The following is a 24,722-nucleotide window of genomic DNA, read 5'->3' on the forward strand; positions in this document are numbered from 1 at the left end:
AAAAACATCCCATCAACCCCATGACCTTCAGTTTAAAAGCTCAGTGCTTATGTTCATGTGTTTTATCACACTTGATGACCTCAGCCTAATTCACCAAGACAAAATGCTCCAACTATTTTTTTCTTTTTGGGCATTCCCCTGACACATTTATTATACATTTCCTATCCCCATTATAATTAAGCTTTAATACATAACATATATGTTATAACTTAAATTATAATGGGAAATCAATGATGTCAACTGTGAGGTAATTGGAATGGATAGAGGCAGGTTTATTGCTTCAATCTCCTCAAACTGTGTGGAGAGGTGATTCCTGTGGCTTTGGCAAGTTCAGTCTACAAATGGCAGTTAATTCCAAGCCAATTTCCAGGCAGAGAAAATTGACAGGTTTACATTTTGCTGATTGACATTTTATATGACATGTTTTTGCCTCTGTTTAGTTGTACTATTTTCACAAAGCACCACATAGAGATGCCCCCAGGGGTGGTGGTAAACAGCCACCTCTTACAACCAAGGCTATACTTGATAATAACTTTAGTAATTCATGTAAATTACACACAAAAACAATGCTCCATATTCAGAAACCTCTTAACAGGAAAGTTGACCACATTTGGCAACTTACATTTATCTCATTTATACAGCTGAGCGAATCAATGGCTCAGGGGCCTTGCTCAGGGGCCCAGGAGTTATAGCTTGGTGGACCTGGGATTAGAACTCACAATCTTCTGATCAGCAGTCCAACACCTTGACCACTAAGCTACCACATCCCCATATGGACAGATTATGCTAATAAGTGGCTAGTAAATCACTGGGGCTCCAACCAACCAAAAAGAAAGGGTCACAAAATGGTGTAACCCGAATGCAGTTCAGTTTTATTTAACACTGAATTTAACCAGGGCATATTGGCATATCCCCTTTACCTCTTGGGAAAACTGCCCTTTTCTCTCCATTTGGGATACACCATTTTGTTTGTTGGATAAAGCCCCAGTGACATACTAGCCACTTATGAGCAGAATTCTCCGTTCACATGCCGCTTATGATGTGCAGCTCTTGCAGCATCTGAGGGATTTCCTGAGATTGCTGAAACCAGCAGGACTCATCTAAAGAAATGTACGGCTGGACGAGTGGAAGTAGAGTGTATGGGTCTCCACTTGGACCATTGGCAGATACATACCCAAATTGCTGTGTGTATCTTCAGCATCATTAAAACCAATATAATATTAGGTTCAGAAAACTATGAATAAAGGAAGTGAACATTATCATAGTCTGAGCCATTGTGAGGATTTGATGGCATGCAAGAACCAGTGGAAGAGAACTTGACTGGTGATGATGATGAAGGTGATGATGATATAAGCACAATTCTCCTTTTGCAGAGATCAGCTCTGATCCTATGATTGGAATATGATATGATCTGTAGAGTGTGGTTTAGGTTAAAGGGGAAAATGTTTTAGTTTTTAGAAATGTGTTTTTTTAGAAGAAAAAAAACACACACGTCTTCCACAGGAAATCCAGCTGTGGTTAAAGTGAGACAGATCTGTGCAGACTTTAACACGACTTTAACACGACTTTAACACAGCTAAACTTACATCAATGCACAAAATAAAATAGATAAAAATGAGTGCAGTTTTATTGGGGTGAAACAATAAAGAGTCCAAACTCAGATCTTATGTTAAACAACACACCACATTACACAATACAGACACAGCCACCAAAGTTACACAAAGGTTTATTTAAGTTAGAAAGGTACATAAAATATCTTGTTTACAAAGGTTTGGATAAATGATTAGCAAAGCTGAATGTTAGTTTTTTTGGATTAAAGACAAATCATAGTGATTTTTGTTCCATAGTATAACTAATTATTAGCATGAAGTTTTTAAAAAGTAGCTTTTCAAAAGTCAGAAAAAAATCAGATATGTCAAGATAGCAAATACAGACCTGCCAACCTTTACATATTTTGTGTAGCAGATACGCATTTAGACATCAAAGTATGCTGCTACGATTTGTCACTTCAAAATACGCATTTTAAAAAACCATTGATGCCTTTGAGTTCAACTGTCTGTGCATTTGCGCACCAGGCAATGCACCTATGGGGTAACTGCATTAGGCAACAACCTGTGAAAATAATAATTCGACTAATCATAGCGCCAGTTTAAAACTCTTCAATGCTACAAGAGGAGAGCCGTCAAAACGAATGTGGTTTTCATCTGTCTCTGTCCGTCTTCAATTCTTCTTACAGTGACTGTTTTTTACAAGTGAGGACTTAACGTTTCAAAGGTAAATGGCCAGAATTGTGAATTTCATCCATTTTAATAAGCCTGCCGAACCACAGGCGTCGTTAGACTCCTTTACTGGGGCATGTGCCCAAGTGTCCGGTGTTGTGCCTCAAGTTTTACGCACAGATCAAGTTTTACTTTATTTGCCAGTATTTATATAGGAAATGTAAGTCATGCCTGTAAATGCATTGCCGTCATACTTTAACGGAAAACAATCTGGCGCGAGCACGCAGAAATCAATATCCACAAGCATCTGTGTATCCCTTTTATAGCAGTCATGCTATAACATGACGAAACTAATGTCATTTTTTAAATATCAATCGTTTTCTGACTCGATTGTTACTGGCTCCTGTAGATCACATCTGATGGACATCAGATTTTTTTGTGAAAAGCAGTGAAATAGAAGCAGAAATTAGAAATGATGAGGGAGGTATTATTATATGATCAGCCAGTCAAAACCATAGTGAAGTCTAGAGTCTTGCATTATTGCTGAGAAAATTAACACATGTATGTGTTGTCAGATATGAAGTTACTGTTTAGTTCATTAAATCTAATTTATGGCAATACATAAAGAGTTGTTAAAATAGTATGCAGATATTATACACAAACGATCATGCACATAACGTTAGACTCTATATTTTAGTTGCTACTCAAAAGTAAAGTAAGTTGAGTAAGTTGCTACTCAAAAAATTTTTCCAAGGTTGGCAGGTCTGCAAATAGAAAAGTTCTGAAATGAATACGAATGAACAACTGAGAGAGAAAAAGTGGGTAAACATACATATATATATATATATATATATATATATATATATATATATATATATATATATGTGTGTGTGTGTGTGTGTGTGTGTGTGTGTGTGTGTGTGTGTGAGGGTCAAGTGGTAATGCAAAGATGACAGTAATTAGCATGCTATGTAGCATGTAAATCACACAGAAGTGTATTACCATGAAACATTATCATTTCTATAGTAACTGCTCATTGACAAGGACAGGATTTGAAATGTGTCCCCATTTTGAAAACTCCCTCGAGTTTTCAGATCCACATTGGCATGATAATTTTTACTGCATAGAACCACCACTTGGGGGCGCTGCTGCTCAGGAAGCATAGAGAATACACAGACATGATGGGAATTCAATCTACTTTAAAGGGATGGTAAAACACGTTTTTTCGAAGGCTTGATTGTGTTTGTGGGGTGCACTGTAACATGTGTTCATGCTTCGTTTTTTAAAAAATTGCATTATTTTTCATATATTTTACCTTTATTCTACACTGCTCTGTCCCTCCTTGTAAAATGGTCTGATGGTTTCCGGGTTCTATGAAGCCAGTCCCTCAAAAATAGCAATGGGCTTAGATTGGTTAGCTGTGGCCCAGTGTGTTGTGATTCGCTAACCGCCTAGTGCACGTTTTTCGGAAACATCACAAGCCTTACCTTTACCAGTAGTCTTATTTAATATTCTCAGAGGAGGGGTTTATGTAAATATTGGGCTTAGTGACGTCAGCAACCCTGGAGGAATGTTGTGTAGTCCCTACCGGCCGTTTGCTGTAGTCCTTAGAAATGGATTTCTTTAAAAGCAAATATCTCCCTTTGCTTAAAACTTTGAACATTGTAACTTTGAAGATGTTGTTTATGCTCAAACAGGAACATTACACACTAGCTAAAGTTAGAAAAGTGAAATCATGTTTTACCACCCCTTTAATTGAATCTACATTGAATGAAGCTAAGAGTCGATTCCATCTGCTCACAAATGATTCATTTCCATTTTCCCTAAAATGGATAGTCTATGATCTGTGATCTAAACAGTGACCTTCTCTATAATGACCGGTGATTGTGCTTCTTTGTCTAACTGTGCACAAATTTTACATACTCTCATTAGACTGTACAATACGGTGGCCGAGAAGTGCAAAACACATTAACAAATCCGAAAACAAAACAACAAATGCAAAAACAAATTAACAAATCCGAGAACACATTAACAAATCCGAAATTCCCTTGTATTTTTTGCATCTGTACAACATTTATCAGACTGTATATTTATAATCACACCCCCAGTGTCACCCATATGAGGATGAGGTTCCCCTTTGAGTCTGGTTCCTCTCAAGGTTTCTTCCTTTATCATCTAAGGGAGTTTTTCCTCCCCACAGTCACCTGAGTCACCTCAGACTTGCTCATTGGGGATAAATACATACACATTGTGATCTAAATATATCTAATATTAATCTTGAATTTTGTATTCTATTAATCTTTTTATTATTCTTTATATTAACCTTTTGTTCTATGTTTATGTTCTGTAAAGCTGCTTTGAGACAATGTCAGTTGTAAAAAGCGCTATACAAATAAACTTGAATTGAATTGAATGGGGTGGAAATGCGGATAAGAATGTTATATGTAATTTATTTTGTATTGATAATGTTCAAACTATGTAAAGTGAAGGCAAAGAGAGTTAAAAGTGATGTGTGCAGTGTGCAATGTATGGTGATCGAAAAGGTTCGTCGAGGTAGTAATGCCATGTGTGAGTATGAGTCCATAGACATCTGGTTCTAGGTGTACTGTTGGTTCACGACTTGGATGGCCTGTGGGAAGAAGCTCCTCCTCGTTCTCTCCAAGTTTGCCTTCAGAGAATGGAAACGTTTTCCTGACTGCAACAATGAAAGGAGTCCATTGTTGGGATGGCTGAGGTGCTTTACAATCTTCCTGGCTTTGTTCCATCATCGCTTGCTGTAGATCGACTTCAGTTCAGGACTCGTCAGTGGCGGCTGGTGCATTCGGCTGATCCTCAGGATCACTTGAGTCCGGGTCCAAAAACAGCAGTTGTTGAGTTTGTTGTACACCAATAGAAATAAAAGTGTCTCTGTCATATGTAATAATGGCCATCGTGAAGATATGTAGCTGTCTGGGCTAGAAAAACTGCAAAATATTTACAAAAATGAACAAAGTGTGATCGGAGCAGACCTCACCGGCGCCATCTTGGATTCTATCCAAGAAATGTATACACAAACATTACATAAAATTAAGAAACCATTTTCTTGTTTAATAACTCAGTCATCTACCTTCATCTGATTTGACTGTCTCTAGAATCTCCCCTTTATGTAAGAGAATAGCCACCCCAGCTGAATGCCTATAGTATATTGAATTACCCCATTGATTTTTCAAACTTTTAGTGTCTGACTCACCTGAATGTGTCTCCAGGAGCAGTAAAATCACAGAGTCTAAGAGAAATTCCTGCATCTCAAAATAAAGGTACATTTAAGCTGTTTATTTGTCTCACAGCTCGTCACCCAACAACTATGTACCACTAGCAGTAATGTACAATATCCTGAAGTTAACTGTAAATAATTTATCATTCATTTACTCTAATTGTGATAACTTGTAAAATAAATTTTTTTTTGTTATTAATGTTCACAAACCATCCCTATGTAGCATGTAAATCACACAGAAACATTACCTTTGAAACATTATCGTTTCTATAGTAACCGCTCATTCACAGGGACTCATCCCCATTTGAAATGTGTCCCCATTTTTAGAACTTTTCAGATCCACATTTTTAATCGTTGCTTTCTTCAGAACCACTGCATCAGGAGTCATGATCATTTTTACTGCATGGAACCACAACTTGGGGGCGCTGCTGCTCATGAAATATAGAGAGTAAACAGACATGACGTGAATTCAGTCTGCTTTAATCTAAGCTCAGGGGCCACGGTGGCTTAGTGGTTAGCACGTTTGCCTCACACCTCCAGGGTTGGGGGTTCGATTCCTGCCTCCGCCTTATGTGTATGGAGTTTGTATGTTCTCCCCGTGCCTCGGGGGTTTCCTCCGGGTACTCTGGTTTCCTCCCCCAGTCCAAAGACATGCATTGGTAGGTTGAATGGTAGGTTGATTGGCATCTCTGAAAAATTGTCCGTAGTGTGTGATTGCGTGAGTGAATGAGAGTGTGTGTGTGACCTGCGGTGGGTTGGCACTCCGTCCAGGGTGTATCCTGCCTTGATGCCCGATGACGCCTGAGATAAGATAAGCACAGGCTCCCTGTGACCTGAGGTAGTTCGGATAAGCGGTAGAAAATGAGTGAGTGAGAGAGAGTAATCTAAGATCAATGAAGCGAAAAGTCGAATTCCATCAGCTCACAAACGATTTATTTATTTTATTGCCATTTTCTGTGGCCAAATCTTATATATTCTCATTAGACTGTACACCCTTCTGTTTGGTTCATTTTCTCTCTTTTCTTTTAAAAAATAAATTAAATTAAATTAAATAAATAAATAATTAAATAAATAAATAAATAAATAAATAAATAAATAAATAAATACCATTTAAATAAAATATTAATAAAATATGAAGTATCTTTTTGGGCTTATTTGTATGTTACATCACAGGAAACTCATTTTATCATCTTTTTAACAATATATTTTATTTTTCTTTAATTCCTTTAACTTCCTCTCTATATGTATATTTCTGTATCAGTTAGTCTAAATAAATACAGAGAAATGTTGAGGATTTCAACTTCTGCATGAACCACAAACACGTCTCATAATACAGCGATTATTTATTGAACTTCATTCTTCTACTATTTTATAACAATTCAAATCACTAGTGAGAGAGAAAGAAGAAAAGATATGATGTAAATCTGCACGAAGACAGAAACAAATCAGACACAATTTTAAGTGTGAAACTGTAATAAAATCAGAAAATCAGACACTCTGACACGCCTCAAACCTCCAAGATAATATAAAGTTAGATTCATATATAAGATTTATAAGTTAGATTCAGTACCAAGTTCAATTCTATTACACATAAACATAAAGAATTAATAGACATGAAAATATTAACTTTAATTATTCATTAAAAATAAACAAGGGACTGAACATTTACATGACTCCAGGATTTAGACACTCAGTATCTGTTACATATAATATAATTAATTCCTGTATGAAAGACCAACAAAGTGTTTAATAAATAATAAATAATTCATTACTCTTGATACTTTCTGATACTCATCCAGTTTTATTTGCTGTTATTTTTGTAAATTAGAGAAAAACTGCATACATAATTTTGATATTTTGTTTTTTATTTACAATTTTACAAGTTTATGAGAAAAAAACAGACAAATAACTGTTTTCAATAGGCAGAACTCATTTATTTTTCTAAAAACAGAAACAGGTATGTTATTGTATTATATTATGTTATATAAATATAGGTAGAATTAAAAAAAGTTTTAGAAAATAAGTACATTTATTTAGAAAAAAGTATTTCCCCTGCTCTATTACAGGAAATGATGCACAAAATAAATAATAATTAGAGATTAGATAGAGATTCACTCACATTCAGGTTTGTTCAGACTGTTAAATAGATGCTGGTCAATTTTCTTCATGTGATTCTTCACCCACTTGAAGCTGGGATCTACACACACATGACGACCGTCCTGTAGAGTAAAGCTGTAAAAACTGTAATAAAATCAGAAAATCAGACACTCTGACACGCCTCAAACCTCCAAGATAATATAAAGTTAGATTCATATATAAGATTTATAAGTTAGATCCAGTACATTGTTCAATTCTATTACACATAAACATAAAGGATTAATACTTACATGACTCAACACTTACATGACTCCAGGTTTTGGACACTGAAGATCTGTTACTTCATACTCTGTAATGAAGCTTATATTGATTGGTCATGTCTGAAATCTGAAAAAGCACTGATCTAGTCCATCTCCATCTGTGTGAACAGGGGGGATGTGGTAGCCTAATGTTTAAGGTGTTGGGCTACCAATCGGAAGGTTGTGAGTTCGATTCCTGCATACGCCAAACTGCCATTGCTGGGCCCCTGAGCAAGGCCCTTAATCCTCAATTGCTCATTTGTATAAAAATGAGATAAAAAATGTAAGTCGCTCTGGATAAGGGCGTCTGCTAAATGCTGTAAATGTTAAACATTTCTACATTTAGTTCTGTGATTAAATGTCCAATAAGAAAATATTAGACTATTTTATATCTAGATTTCAGATGCAGACTATTGTAGCTATTAAACTATATTATCCTAATGTAAGTGTTATAGACTGAGCTATGGTTGATTGACCTGTAGGGGGCAATCTATTGCCATTTGACCTGGGTTAAATTATTGTAACATTTAATCTTTTTATCATTTAACATTTAACATTTATCTTGCAACATTTCTTCGAAGCAAATGAGATTACAAATGCAGCAAAGCAAAAAGCTATACTGTTGATCATTGTAGGAAATCAAACATACAGTCTACAGGGAATTTATTGAGTCCAGTTAAACCAGGAACAAAGACTTTTGGAGAATTAGTGGATTTACTGAAATCCAAAACCCAGTGAGATTGTTCAACAGGATAAATTCAATTCAAGATCAAGAGATGACGGGGAAAGTGTTCTTGAGTATGTGGCAGTATTAAGGAAATTGGCTAATGATTGTTATTATGAAGAAAAATTAACAGAGATGCTGTGGGAGAGACTGGTCTGTGGAATAAATGCTGACTGTATTCAATGTAGACTGCTGGCAGAATCAGAGTTAACGTTTGAGGAGGTGTTGAAAATAGCTCAAGCATTGGAAACAGCCAATAAAGATGTAAAGGATTTGCAAGCTCAACATTCAGAAACCTCCATTTCAATGAGAGTGCATAAAATGTCAGTAAAGCAAGATAGTCAAGGTAGAGCATGTTACCGATGTGGGAATTTGCAACATTTGGCCAGTAAGTGTAGATTTATTTAAGAGAAATGTCACAAATGTGGGAAACAAGGACATATAATGAAAGTATGTAGATCAAAAATTTCCATCAAAGAAACAAGCTTTCAAGGGGGAGAAAGACACAAGCAAGTTGTGGCCAGAAGAGGACAGAGATCACATTACGTCATCAGAGATGAAAAAAAGTGAATCTGATGAAGAAGGTATTTTTACAGTGTACAGTTTGAAAGAGACAGAGATTCCTAAGATTGCTCCTCTGACTATTACATTGGCTGTAAATGATTCAAACATACCTTTTGAAGAGGATACCGGCTGTGGCGTGACTGTAATGAATGGGTCAATTTTTTGGTGGTCGTCAGACACAAGGGAACAGTGAAGGAATTGCCAGTAGTGGTAGTGCCTGGAACAGAACCTAATTTATTGGGCAGAGGTTGGATCAAGGAGCTGGGCATGAAATGGGAGGCTATACACAAGATTCAAGTGGATGAAAAGTTAACCTTGCCTGACGTACTTAGCAAACATACAGAACTGTTCAAAGAGGAGTTGGTGAATGGAAAGGTCCACCAGCAAAGATTTATGTGGACAAAGAAGCCATCCCCAGATTTTTCAAAGCCAGACCAGTTCCTTATGGAATGAAAGCAAAGGTAGAAGTTGAAATAGAACGCCTGTTAAGAGAACACATTATAGAACCTGTTAAACATTCTGAACAGGCTGCACCTGTAGTGCCAATTGTAAACCCTGATAACACAGTATGACTGTGTGGTGATTACAAGCTAACAGTAAATCGAGTTTCAAAGTTGGAACAGTACCAAATCCCTTGATTAGATGATCTGTTTGCAACATTGTAAGGAGGGCAGAAGTTCACCAAACTGGATATGAGTCATGCTTGCCATCAGATTGCATTAGATGCCGTTATCTATCTTCCAAAGGACCATGGAGGGAGTACTGCAAGGTCTTCCTTATGTGGCAGTTTTCCTGGATGACATCTTGCTGATCGGTCACAATGATGTGGAGCATCTTCAAAGGCTGGCCAGGGTATTGAGAAGGTTGCAGGAAGCAGGACTGCATTTGAAACGGAGTAAATGTACATTCATGGAAAAATAGGTAATGTACTTGGGTCATAAAGTAGATGGGACTGGCCTACATCCAGTACCCGAAAATGTGACTGCTATTCAAAATGCTCCCTCGCCAAAGACTGACTGAGTTGAAGGCCAATTTGGCACTGTTAAACTACTATAACAAATTTACTGTTTTAAAGCAAACAAGAAGCTGCATTTGTTCAGTCTAAACAATTGATCCAATCAGTACAAGTTGTGGTCCATTATGACCCCCAGAAGGATGTGATTTTATCATGTGATGCTTCTCCTTATGGCTTAGGTGCCATTCTGTCACATAAGATGCCAGATGGTAGTGAAAGACCCATTGGATTTATGTCACGGACATTGAATCAAGCTGAGTGGAATTATTCACATTTGGACAAGGAAGGATTGGCTGTAATGTTCGGCTTACAGCACTTTCATAAGTATTTGTATGGTCGGAGGTTTACCATCGTTACAGATCATAAACCCTTGTTGTCTTTGTTTAACGAGTTAAAATCTGTTCCTCAAAATGTCATCTCCTAGGATCCAGCGATGGGCTGTGACATTAAGAGCATATGAATACAACATAATCTACAAACCTGGCAAAGATCATGCAAATGCAGGTGTCTAAGTCGGTTACCCTTGCCAACAAAATCTGTCTCTCAACAGGAGGAAAGAGTACTAATGCTGGAGAATGCAGACATAAACTTGATTACAGCAGAACAGGTGAAAAGTTGGACACAAAAAGACCCGGTATTATCCAGAGTGAGAGAAATGGTGCAATGAGGATTCCTGCAGGAATTAATAGGAACAAAGTTTGATCCATTCACATCAAGAAAAGATGAATTAAGTGTACAGGATGGTTGTGTGCTTTGGGGCTCGTGTAATCATGCCCAGTGTGGGTAGATCAGAAGTCTTGAAACAGCTGCATCAGTTTCACCCTGGAGTGGCTATGAAAGTGTTAGCCCGAAGTTACAGTATGTGTGGTGGCCTAAATTGGACCAGGATGTGGAAAGGTTAGTTAAAACCTGTATCTGTCAAGAACATAGAAACATTCCCGCTGTAGCTCCACTGCATCCTTAGAATTGGCCCAAAAAACCATGGCAAAGACTGCATGTGAATTATGCAGGACCCTTCATGGGGAAAATGTTCTTGGCCTTGATTGATGCACATTCAAAATGTGTATCCTGTGAACTCCGCTACATCTGCTGTAACCATTCAATGTTTGCATACTACTGTAGCTTCAGTAACCATGGACTACCTGAACTGATTGTATCAGATAATGCCACTTGTTTTGTGAGTGCGTAATTCAAAGAGTTCCCGAGAAAAATGGAGTACGACATGTTACTTCTGCACCCTATCATGCGTCCAGTAATGGGTTAGTAGAACGGGCCGTGCAAATTGTTAAAGGCATGTTTAAAAAATGTGTTGAAGGAACAATGGCAACTAAATTGGCTCGAGTGTTATTCAGTTACAGGATTACTCCTCAGACCACCACAGGACCTTCTCCAGCTGAACTGTTGCAAGGACGGAAATTGCGATGTTCTTTGGATTTTATACATCCTGATTTAACAGGGAAGATTCAGGAACAACAACAAAAGCAAAAAGTTCATGATAACAAAAAGGCCCATGAACGTAGCTTTGGTGTTGGAGATCCAGTACTTGTACGGAATTTTACTTATGGACCAAAATGGATTCCGGGACATATTGAGACTGTGACTGGACCACTGTCTTATAAAGTGATGCTGGGTGATGGGAGAGTGGTCCGAAGACATTTGGATCAAATTCATGCCCGACAGAAATTGCTTGTGAGCCTTTCAGAGTAGGTTATGGACTGTAAATATCCTGATTTGGACTTCTCTGATAACTCAGCTCCTGTAGTGGCTAAAGAGACTGATGGAACAGAGACTGAGGACATTTCTAATGAGACTAATCCCATTGAGATAACTGGGGATTCTGCTCAACTTGGTGAGATAACCACTGAATCACTGACAAAATCCTTTAGCCCTGTTGTGAGACAGTCAGAGAACCAGGAAATTGCCTGGTCATTTAAAATATTATGAACTGAATATTATGAAGTAAAAAAAAAAAAAAAAAAAAAAAAAAAAAATTAGTGAATTATATTGTAACATGTTTGTTGAATGAAGTTTATTGTATTGTGATATCTGAAGAAATATTGCTATGGTTGATTGACCTATAGGGGCAATCTATTGCCGTTTGCCCACGGTTAAATAGAGCAAAGAAGATGTTAATTGTACATACTGTATAATCCACCTGTGATCTTGTGAATTGTGTGTGTATGGTTTGCTGCTGGTTCCTCCTGAGTAAATTTCCTGTAATTATAATAATAATAATAATTAATTACTCCTGATGTTTTCTGATAGTGATGGCAAAGTGAAGCTTTATTGAAGCAGTAAAGCTTTCAACCCAATTGTATCGGAAAAAGGTTCATTACTCAAAGCTTTTCAAATCAGAGCTCAATGAGGACCTCTGCTGGTGAAAGAGCTATCACAAAAAGTTCCACAACCAAACAACGTATTAATTTTAGAAGCAAAAATTAATGGATTGACAAATTAAGGATAGATTAATAAATAAATGTATCAATATATTAAATACATGACCAAAGCATGTTCCATTCCATATGCATGGTAACCCCAAACAAAAATGTAATAAAGATAACTTTTTCTATGGTGAATGTGGACATTTTGACTGTTTTTAGAAAAAAAAAATCAAACTCATGAATCTTGAAGGTACATAAGTGCAGACACACTTTTACACGATTACAAATCTGCCTTACAGACTACTGTACTGTAGGCCAGATGGATGCTTTGTGCTTAATTATGTTTTATTAAAAATCAGCAATCAGCTGTCCACCTGTTCAGCATGACTATATACTGTAGACACACAGTCTTATTTATAAGTGTGAACTCGTGAAATGGAGATTGTAAGTGTTATTGAATGAGTGACATGGATGATGTATTATTATTATAGTCCAGCTGCTGGGAGCAAATCAAACACTGGACCTAAAAACAGATTAAGGATAGACCTTGTCTCAAAAGTATAAAGTGTGAACCATTTAAAAAAAGATCACGGTATTAAGCGCTGCACAAAAGGCTTTTCTTGCATTCCTATATTTTATTAACTTATTACTATCCAATAAATATATATATGACAATATATATGACATGAAATGTTGTTGATGCTGTTCTACACTGCAGTCATTGAATCGGTCCTGTGCACATCCATCACCATCTGGTTTGGTGCAGCAAATAAACAGGACAGAAACAGACTGCAACGCACAGTAAAAACAGCAGAAAAAATAATTGGCGCCCCCTGCCCACTCTCCAGAACTTGTACGACACAAGAACCAGAAACCGGGCAGGAAAAATCACCACTGACACTTCACACCCTGGACACAACCTCTTTCAGCTCCTCCCTTCTGGCAGCGCTACAGAACTCTGCTTACTAAAACTGCCAGACTCAGGAACTGTTTCTTACCCCAGACAATCACCCTGATCAACAACTCACCATAATTATATTCACTGCTTCTTATCATAAGTACTGCATTATCAGGACTGTCAGTCATCACAACATCTGTATATTACACACTACTGCTGTTGTATATTGTACAAAAGCATAATATTGCACAATATTTGCACTCCCACACTTTATGTACATAACTGATCTGTCATATTCTTTATTCATATTTTATACATTTTATTCATTCTATATTCATATTCTATACTCATTCTGTCTATGTTGTATCCCATCGTATGTATTGTCTTGTATAGTTTGTATAGTATTGTGCATGTCTGTACTTTTGAGAGTCACAATCTGCTGGAACCAAATTCCTTGTGTGTGTCAACACAACTTGGCCAATTTTTGTTTTATTGGCTTTTTTGAGCCAATAAAATTGAGCCAATTTTATTTTTGCTCTAACCTGTTTTTTTTTTTGTAACAGGCTCCATTGACAACTAGTAACAATAAGGCCTCCTAAACTCGCTATACAGTAATAGATTCCGTGTAATGCTCCAATACAACACACGAGCCGCGTGTCGTGCACGATTTTAAACCTTTGAATCAGATAACGAAGCAGTCACGCGAGTGTGTGTGAAACGAAGCTTAGGACGTCATTGGTCACATGGTTTTGCCAGAACGAATCAAGCTTCGATACAAGCATCAATGAAAATCGGTTCATTTTTTTTGACACACGCCTCAGAGCTTCGGTGTCACTGGTAACATCACTACTTTCTGATACTCTTCAGCTCCTGTCATCAAATGAGTCTCATCCAGTTTTATTTGCTGTTCTTTTTGTAAATAGAGAATAATTGCATAAATAATTTTTATATTTTTTATCTTTTATTTAAAAGTTTACAATTTTACAAGTTTATGAGAAAAACAGACAAAAAGCTGCTTAACCTGCTTTAAATATGCAGAACTTATTTATTTTTCTAAAAACAGAAACATGTATGTTGTTGTATTATATTACAATATCTATATAATTGTAGAATAAATCAAGAAAAAATGATTTAAAAAGATTTAGAATATGAGTCAATTTATAATAAAAAAAAACTAAAATATTCCACCTGCTCTATTACAGGAAATGATGTACAAAATAAATAATAATTTGTTATTAATGGATAGAGATTCACACACCTTCAGTGTTGTTCAGACTGTTAAACAGACGCTGGTCAAAGTACATGCGATTATCCACCCACATGTCTGGGGGATATGCACACATATGACGACCGTTCTGTAGAGTAAAGCTGTAGAGGAGAATGAAGATTTACATCAGTGTGAAACTGTAATAAAATCAGAAAATCAGACACTCTGACATGCCTCAAACCTCCAAGATAATATAAAGTTAGATTCATATATAAGATTTATAAGTTAGATTCAGTACCAAGTTCAATTCTATTACACATAAACATAAAGAATTAATAGACATGAAAATATTAACTTTTATTATTAATTAAAAATAAACAAGGGACTGAACACTTACATGACTCCAGGTTTTAGACACTCAGGATCTGTTACTTTATACTCTGTAATGACTCTTACAGGAATTCGTTGTGTCAGAAACTTGGTACAGCACTGATCTGGTCCCTCTACAACTGTGAAAACATTTCTACATTTAGTTTTGTGATTAAATGTTCAATAAGAAAATATTAGACACTTTTATATCTAGTATCAGATGCAGACTATTGTAGCTATTAAACTGTATTATCTTAATGTAAGTGAGAACAGGAACTAGCTTGTACAGTATCTGACACTTTTTTTAGTGAGTGTACAGCTTGTATAACAGTGTAAACAGTTAAACAGTGACTAGCAGATTAAGGACATGGATTACTGGAACCCTGTCCTGTGGTCTGATGAGACCAAGATAAACTTATTTAGTTCAGATGGTGTCAAGCGTGTGTGGCAGCAACCAGGTGAGGAGTAAAAAAGCAAGTGTGTCTCGCCTACAGTCAAGCATAGTGGTGGGAGTGTCATAGTCTGGGGCTGCATGAATGCTGCAGGCACTGGGGAGCTACAGTTAATTGAGGGAACCATGAATGCCAACATGTGCTGTGACAGACTGAAGCAGAGCTTGATCCCCTCACTTCAGAGACTGGGCCGCAGGGCAGGATTCCAACATGATAAGGACCCCAAACACACCTCCACGATGACCACTGCCTTGCTAAAGAAGCTGAGGGTAAAGATGATAGACTGGCCAAGCATGTCTCCAGACCTAAACCCTATTGAGCATCTGTGGGGCATCCTCACATAGAAGGTGGAGGAGCTCAAGGTCTCTAACATCCACCAGCTCAGTGATGTAAACATGGAGGAGTGGAAGAGGACTCCAGTGGCAACCTGTGCTGCTCTGGTGAACTCAATGCCCAAAAGGGTTATGGCAGTGCTGGAAAATAATGGTGACCACACAAAATATTGACACTTTGGGCCCAATTTGGACATTTTCACTTAGGGGCATACTCACTTTTGTGGCCAGCGGTTTACACATTAATGACTGTGCGTTGAGTTATTTTTAGGGAACGCAAATTTACAATGTTAAACAAGCTGTACACTCACTACTTTATATAGCTTGTATATAAAAAGTTTGTAATCAATTCCTGTATGAAAGACCAACAAAGTGTTTAATAAATAATAAATAATTAATTACTCCTGGTACTTTCTGATACTCTTCAGCTCCTGTCATTAAATGAGACTCATCCAGTTTTATTTGCTGTTCTTTTTGTAAATTAGAGAATAATTGCATAGATAAATTTTAGATAAAGCCAACTTATTGTTAAAAAAGTATTCCACCTGCTCTATTAAATGAAATGATGTACAAAAAATATTTGTTATTATTGGATAGAGTTTCACTCACCTTCACGTTTGTTCAGGCTGTTAAACAGATGCTGGTCAATTCTGTTCATGCGTCCTTCACCCACTTGAAGCTGGTATCTGCACACACATGATGACCGTTCTGTTGAGTAAAGCTGTAGAGGAGAGAGAAGATTTACATCAGTGTGAAACTGTAATAAAATCAGAAAATCAGACACTCTGACACGCCTCAAACCTCCAAGATAATATAAAGTTAGATTCATATATAAGATTTATAAGTTAGATTCAGTACCAAGTTCAATTCTATTACACATAAACATAAAGAATTAATAGACATGAAAATTATTAGCTTTTACTATTAATTAAAAATAAACAAGGGACTGAACACTTACATGACTCCAGGTTTTGCACACCGAAGCTCTGTTACTTCATAATCTGTAATGACTCTTACAGGGATTGGTCGTGTCAGAAATCTGTAACAGCACTGATATGGTACATGTCCATCTGTGTGAAAACATTTCTACATTTAGTTCTGTGATTAAATGTTCAATAAGAAAATATTAGACACTTTTATATCTAGTATCAGATGCAGATTATTGTAGCTATTAAACTGTATTATGTCACAGTTGAGTTCTGGACTCTGATTGGTCAGAAGGTGTTGATTAATTCTCTATAACAGCAGCTCTGACTGTAGTGCAGGTTTATATTAATGTACTTGCTCTGATACCTTATCGGTTCTATTGTAACAGCTCATTCACAGGGATTCGTATGGCAGACACAACACATAAACAGATGTAAAAACCTGTGTGATCATTGATGTAGTGAAGTTTTCTCTAAGGAGACTTTTATCTAACAGTTTAACATCTTCAGCACAGAGGAGTTTACACATGAAGAGAGAATAAAGATAGACTGATGAGTAACAACAGTGAGAATAGGAACAAACTTATTTAATAAACCTGTTTCTGTGACATTAAATGTAACTATAAACAGAAAAAACATAAAATTCTTTTATTAATAGATAAATATTGTAACGTGTTATAAAACACTTGTGGACGTTCTGTTACAGAACAATGTTCTGTACTGTAGATGTAGATGTAGATGATTACAAAGCCTTTGCAATTTGATGTTGAGGAACATTGTTTTTAAAGTATTCCACAAGCTTTTTACACACTCTTTCATAGATTGGAGAATCTCTGCCTATCTTTACTTCTAAGAGATTCTCTAACACATCACTTTTATAGCTAATCATGTCACAGACCTGATATTAATTAACATCATTAGTTGCTGGATGTGGGGGTCACGGTGGCTTAGTGGTTAGCACGTTTGCCTCACACCTCCAGGGTTGGGGGTTCGATTCCCGCCTCCACCTTGTGTGTGTTGAGTTTGCATGTTCTCCCCGTGCCTCGGGGGTTTCCTCCGGGTACTCCAGTTTCCTCCCCCGGTCCAAAGACATGCATCGTAGGTTGATTGGCATCTCTGGAAAATTGTCCGTAGTGTGTGATTGCGTGAGTGAATGAGTGTGTGTGTGTGCCCTGCGATGGGTTGGCACTCCGTCCAGGGTGTATTCTGCCTTGATGCCCAATGACGCCTGAGATAGGCACAGGCTCCCCGTGACCCGAGGTAGTTCGGATAAGCGGTAGAAAATGAGTGAGTGAGTGAGAGTTGCTGGATGTTCTCCCAGATGAATCTTTGCAAAATGTCTTGATTTTTCAGCCATTTATTGCCACGTGCCAACTATTTTGTGACTTGTAACATGCTTAAAATTTGAAATAAGCTCATTTATTGAAAAAAGTCTAAACTTTCTCAGTTTACACATTTGTTATGTTATATATGTTCTATATTGAATAAAATATTGGCCCATGTGATTTTAGTCTTCAATTTATTCAAATGTTTGCAATTGCAGTTGAGTTCTGGACTCATATTAATTCTTCTATAAGTGTTATACAACACTTATGGACGTTCAGTTATAGAACAATCCTCATCTTTACAGTGTAACAGTAACTCTGCTTCATCACACCACCACATCACTCAGTATTTTACTGTAACAGTGTGACAAACACACAGTGGTTTATTAATGCTGCTTATTTACAGAAACCTGATCAGCTTTTTAGGAAATTCAGCATCAGTATAAACCAGGGGTTTAATATTACTACTGATAATAATAATAATAATAATAATAATAATAATAATAATAATAATAATAATAATAATAAACTTGATCCTACTCTGGGCTGTTGTGAAGGACTGAAGGCAGGCGAGAACCAGCAGAACCAGCAGGAGAGAACGAGAGCTCATGACTGATAATGATGATGATGATGATGATGATGATGATGATGATGATGATGATGATGATGAAGAGAATGATGAAGATAGTGATGGTCAGGAGCAGACTGGTATTAGTGCAGATATCACCTCACTCTTCAGTTTATATAGCTGGTGAGAGGGGTAGGAGAGTGTGGTCTGGGTGTTTAAGTGACCAAAGATTTCCGCATTGACTTAAATATAAAAAAAAATCCACCTCTTTCACGGGAAACCCAACTGTAGTTTTCACCTACAACAAGGAAGAAGTGAATATTTAACACCTTGTAATCAAACACATCTCACACTAATCTATTAAACTCATCAATTAAAATTGAATCAAATATGTGCAGCTTTATTGGAGTTCAACATTAATTCAGTGAAGTCCAATCTCAGATCTTATATCAAATCACAAGTCATCCACAATACAGAGAGCAACACAAGCATTAAGCTTTAACTCATTAATAAATGTTAAATGTTAACATTACATAAGGAAATGTTACAGCTTAAAATATATTTTTGTATTTTTTATTCAGATCAAAGCAATTTTAGTAGAAATAAGCTGTGCTTAATGGACACTAGTGAAACACACATATTAACAGTCAAATAGTCACATATCATCATAAGCATGGTAGACACACTCACAAACACACACACACACACACACACACACACACACACAGAGGGAGAGAGAGAGAGAGAGAGAGAGAGAGAGAGAGAGAGAGAGAGAGAGAGAGAGAGAGAGAGAGAGAGAGAGAGAGAGAGAGAGAGAGAGAGAGAGAGAGAGAGAGAGAGAGAGAGAGAGAGAGAGAAGCTTTTCTAAATATAATAGATAGGAATTTCTTTAATGGGTAAATTCAGTGACAGAAGTGTTGAGTAGGGACTTTCAGAACTGAAACACACACAGTTGCTCTCTCTTTCTCTCTCACACACAGACATCCATATTAAGCCTTTACAATTATACAAGGTGTGAATTTTCCTTATAATGCAAATGATTAGAAGGGACTTTTAGAACTAAAATGCACATCCACACACACACATACACACACAACACCAACCCACACACCCACCAACCCACACACACACACACACACACACACACACACAAACACATTCTAAGCCTTCCTAATTATAAAATATGTGAATTTCCCTCATAACAGTATGATATTGTAAGAAACATATTTATAAGCAGAGAGTTTTAGTGCTTCAACAAACAACTGCATTACACTGAGGTACACATATAGTATAGTGTAGTACAACTGGAATACACCTGTAATATAGTGTAGTACAACTGCAGTAAACATGTACAGTAGTATAGTGTAGTACAACTGCAGTACACCTTAGTATAGTGTAGTACAACTGCAGTACACATGTAGTATAGTGTAGTACAACTGCAGTACACATGTAGTATAGTGTAGTACAACTGCAGTACACATGTAGTATAGTGTAGTACAACTGCAGTACACCTGTAGTATAGTGTAGTACAACTGCAGTACACCTGTAGTATAGTGTAGTACAACTGTAGTACACCTGTAGTATAGTGTAGTACAACTGCAGTACACCTGTAGTATAGTGTAGTACAACTGCAGTACACATGTAGTATAGTGTAGTACAACTGCAGTACACATGTAGTATAGTGTAGTACAACTGCAGTAGACATGCAGTATATTGTAGTACAACTGCAGTACACATGCAGTATAGTGTAATACAACTGCAGTACATCTGTAGTATTGTGTAGTACAGATTCTAATTAAAGAACATGCAGTAGGACATGTAGGACAACTGTCACAAACACAAGGTTGTTCTAAACCATTATCACGTGAACCATCATTTCTGAATCATTTAATATAATTACAGTACACAACACTGGGTATTTTATTTTATTCACGTCCTTTACATTTAAAAATCATGAAGCTTGGCTTTAAAGCCGAGAGTATACCACCCCTCACCTAAAGACCTGTTAAAGGCTATAATTCAACCTGCTTTCTAAATTTAGCTCTTGTGGATTTAAGAAGTTTGAACCATTAAATAGACCTTACATCATTAGTCAAGAAGTCAATAGGTTTACAAATGATACCATTTCTCATTTCCTTTCCATCACCCTCAACCACACTGATAGCAACAAATAGAACTATGTGATGCTGCAGATCAGTACAGATCAGCCTTCAAGATGCAGCCCACACACATGTTGGCCTCTAAGAACATGACCCACAGACTTGAGTCAATAGTGTGTCATTGAATGCTGGCTTGTATTAGTCTTGGATTTAACAAAATATTCATTCATTCATTCATTTTCTACCGCTTATCCGAACTACCTCTGGTCACGGGGAGCCTGTGCCTATCTCAGGCGTCATCGGGCATCAAGGCAGGATACACCCTGGATGGAGTGCCAACCCATCACAGGGCACACACACATTCTCATTCACTCACGCAATCACACACTACGGACAATTTTCCAGAGATGCCAATCAACCTACCATGCATGTCTTTGGACCGGGGGAGGAAACCGGAGTACCCGGAAGAAACCCCCAAGGCACGGGGAGAACATGCAAACTCCACACACACAAGGTGGAGGCGGGAATCGAACCCCCAACCCTGGAGGTGTGAGGCAAACGTGATAACCACTAAGCCACCGTGCCCCCCCTTAACAAAATATGTAAAAGGAAAATATTTTGGCTAGAGAGACTTTCCCACATTTTTTCCTTTCATATGCAACGTAGAATTACATTTTGGTCATTATTTATATTTATATTTAAATTTACATCATTCGCAGACGCCCTTATCCAGAGTGACGTACAAAAGTGTTTATATATTTGATATCTTATTTTAGATCATTAGTAGGAATGATGCAATCACTATTAATTAAGCTTTAAACGGTAACTTGTATCACTGTCATTTTAGTTGCTTCAACATCCAATAATTATGCACAACCCGAATGAAATGAATATTGAGACATTTATTAAAATTTGATTAAAATGAAAACTAAAAGACTTTCAAATCACATGAACCAATATTTTATTCACAATAGAACATAGATAACATAAATGTTTAACCAGAAAAAAATGACACTTTTGCCCATTAATACACTGCTCAAAAAATATAAAGGGAACACTTAAACAACACAATTTAACTCCAAGTCAATCACACTTCTGTGAAATCAAACTGCCCGCTTAGGAAACAACACTGATTGACAATCAATTTCACATGCCATTGTGCAAATGGAATAGACAGCGGAAATGGAAATATAGGCAATTAGCAAGACACCCCCAATAAAGGAGTGGTTCTGCAGGTGGTGACCACAGACCACTTCTCAGTTCCTATGCTTACTGGCTGAAGTTTTGGTCACTTTTGAATGCTGCTGGTGCTTTCACTCTAGTGGTAGCATGAGAGATCTAAACATGGCGGCACGAGGACCTGCTGCGGCCACTCCGGGTCCCAAAAACTTTGTTTTTATTCTGTTAGTCTTGTCCCCCCCATCCCCGGACCCATCAGTAAATCATCAGAACAACTGGAAATACATTTACAATCGACAGAGCCTCTTAGAAATCGGCAGCACGTACAAACAACAGCTGTCGCTGGAGACCACCGAAAGGCTAAGAGGCCTCTGTTTGCTGCTGGAGCTGAACCCCCAGACCCCGGACTGGCCTATTGAAACTATCCGCCCAAAGCACGTAAAGCACGGAGGCATATGAGCTAGGCTAAGGGCTAACCCCACCAGACCAGCGATTCCATCCATCATGACATCTTGACCATCCAACTAGACTTAATCCAACTCAGTCGCTCAACATACCGCGAGACAAGGGATTGTTGTGTGTTTGTTTTCACTGAGACATGGCTGAACAACAACATACCAGACTCCATCATTCAGCTACACGGGCTAGCAGGCTATCGGCACTAGCAGACTAGCTATAGCAGACAGGAACAAAACACTGTCTGGTAAGTCACGTGGAGGTGGACTGTGCGTGTATATTAATAAAGACTGGTGCAATAACGCTGTGGTGGTAAAAACTCACTGCTCATCACTGGTGTAGTTTATGTCTGTGAAGTGCCGACCGTTTTTATCTGCCAAGGGAGTTTAAAGCCGTTGTTATTGTAGCGGTGTACATTCCCCCATGTGCTAATGCTAAGGACGCGCTGCACGAGCTGTACAGCGGCATTACCAAACTTCAAACACACAGCCCCGATGCCTTTTTCATAATAGCCGGTGACTTTAACCACGTCAACTTAAAGACAGTGTTACCGAAGTTTTACCAACATGTGAACTTTGGAACAAGGGGAAATAATATACTGGAATTGGTTTACACTACAGAGAAGCATGCATACAGAGCCGAGCCAGCAGAGCCGATGTCAGCAGAGGTTCATGAGCTGCTAAAGACCAGAGATGAAGCTCTGGAGAGGTCAGGAGATAAAGCAACTCTTAGAACAGCAAGAGCAAATCTGTCATGTGGCATTAAAAAAAGCTAAACGAACATATGCAGACAAAATCAACAGCCACTTCACAGACAGTAAAGACACACGGAGCCTGTGGAAAGCCATCCAAACTATCACAGACTACAAGCCCCCACCACAGGCCTGTAAAAACAACACATCACTCCCTGACACACTGAACCTTTTCTACTCATGGTTTGACGTGCAGAATAACACACCTGCACAAAAACTGCCCACATCGCCCAACGACCATGTGCCCTGTATCTCTCCAGCTGATGTAAGGAAAACCCTATCCAGGATTAACTGAAGCAAGGCTGCGGGTCCCGACGGTATACCAGGCCGGGTACTGATAGACTGTGTGGCACAGTTGACTGATGCCCTTATAGATATCTTTAACACCTCACTGAGCCAAGCAGTTGTCCCCACATGTCTCAAGTCCACGACCATCATACCGGCTCCAAAGAAAGCACCTGTGTCCTGTTTGAATGACTACCGTCCCATAGCACTGACTTTAATCGTGATGAAGTGCTTTGAGAGGCTAGTCATGAAAAATATAACAACCAGTCTCCCCAACACCCTCGATCCGCTCCAGTTTGCATATCGACAGAACCGATCCACAGACGACGCAATTGACCTTAGCCTCCACCTAGCCCTCACACACCTTGAAAACAAAAATTTCCATGTCAGAATGCTGTTTATAGATTTCAGCTCAGCATTCAACACAATCATCCCACAACAGCTCATTCAAAAACTGCAACTGCTGGGCCTTAGCAACTACCTCTGTAATTGGATCCTGGACTTTCTAACTGGAAGACCACAGTCAGTGTGTAATGGCCAAAAAACATCGAGCACTACAACACTGAGCACAGGCGCACCACAAGGCTGTGTGCTTAGCCCACTGCTCTTCATGCTGCTGACACACGACCGCACTGCAAAGTTCAGCTCCAACCGCATCGTCAATTTTTCTGATGACACAACTGTCTCATTTGTGCAAGGAGGAACAGGAAGAGCACTGCTAGAGCCCTTCAAAATTACCTCCAGCAGGCCACAAATGTGCATGTGTCTGCTCAAACGGTCAAAAACAGACACCATGAGGGTGGTAAGAGGGCCCAACAACCACAGGTGGGGGTTGTGCTTACAGCCCAACACCGGGCAGGACGTTTGGAATTTGCCAGAGAACACCAAGATTGGCAAATTCGCCACTGGTACCCTGTGCTGTTCACAGATGAAAGCAGGTTCATCTGAGCACATGTGACAGAGGTGACAGAGTCTGGAGACACCCAGATGTGCTCAGTGTGAAATAAAGAACAGGAATAAACTTACCCAAGTTACTCGAGGGGAGAGCCACAGTACATCCACAGGGTCATTAACCCTCAGTGTGTACAGTACTCACAGTCTGAGACTGACGCATAGTTCATGAACCCTGAACACAGGAAGTGCTGCAGTGCTTCTTATACAATGACATGTCAACCAAAAAAATAAAACATTGGAAAGGGTATAATTTAAGTAGATAATACAGGAAAACAAAGAAAAATAAATCTCCCCAGCTACAGTGATTCCATCTCGTTCCTCTGTTTAAGATGTTTAGAAGAGTGAGAGAGTGTAGTTTGGGTGTCTAGG

General features: G+C 38.1%; 2 protein-coding genes across 2 annotated transcripts in view; both read right to left on the reverse strand.

The window, feature by feature from the left end:
• The window catches only part of LOC132849129 (uncharacterized), an 82,427-nt gene extending 57,909 nt beyond the window's left edge, over positions 1 to 24,518 (reverse strand). The window contains exon 1 of the mRNA XM_060875332.1: positions 24,426 to 24,518. The gene's annotated coding sequence lies outside the window, so the exon portion shown is untranslated. The remainder of the gene's footprint in view (positions 1 to 24,425) is intronic.
• LOC132849270 (C-C motif chemokine 3-like) lies at positions 7,584 to 18,828 on the reverse strand. Its single transcript, XM_060875522.1, has 3 exons — positions 18,602 to 18,828; positions 16,769 to 16,880; positions 7,584 to 7,704 (listed from the first exon to the last, which is right to left on the reverse strand). Exons 1-3 carry the CDS (start codon positions 18,669 to 18,671, stop codon positions 7,584 to 7,586), a joined length of 303 nt encoding a protein of 100 aa, XP_060731505.1. The 5' UTR covers positions 18,672 to 18,828.
• Positions 24,519 to 24,722: the final 204 nt, after the last annotated feature.

Source organism: Tachysurus vachellii, chromosome 7, assembly GCF_030014155.1.
Source record: "Tachysurus vachellii isolate PV-2020 chromosome 7, HZAU_Pvac_v1, whole genome shotgun sequence".
NCBI classification, from domain to species: domain Eukaryota; kingdom Metazoa; phylum Chordata; class Actinopteri; order Siluriformes; family Bagridae; genus Tachysurus; species Tachysurus vachellii.

What these genes read in the sequence shown, in the direction of transcription:
- LOC132849270 (XM_060875522.1), bottom strand. Translation starts at nt 18,671, where the DNA reads ATGAGCTCTCGTTCTCTCCTGCTGGTTCTGCTGGTTCTCGCCTGCCTT. An exon ending in GTCCTTCACAACAGCCCAGA is followed by an intron (nt 16,881 to 18,601) that starts GTAGGATCAAGT and finishes GTTTTCACACAG; the next exon opens with ATGGACATGTACCATATCAG. An exon ending in TGTGCAAAACCTGGAGTCAT is followed by an intron (nt 7,705 to 16,768) that starts GTAAGTGTTCAG and finishes CAGTTTTTACAG; the next exon opens with CTTTACTCTACAGGACGGTC.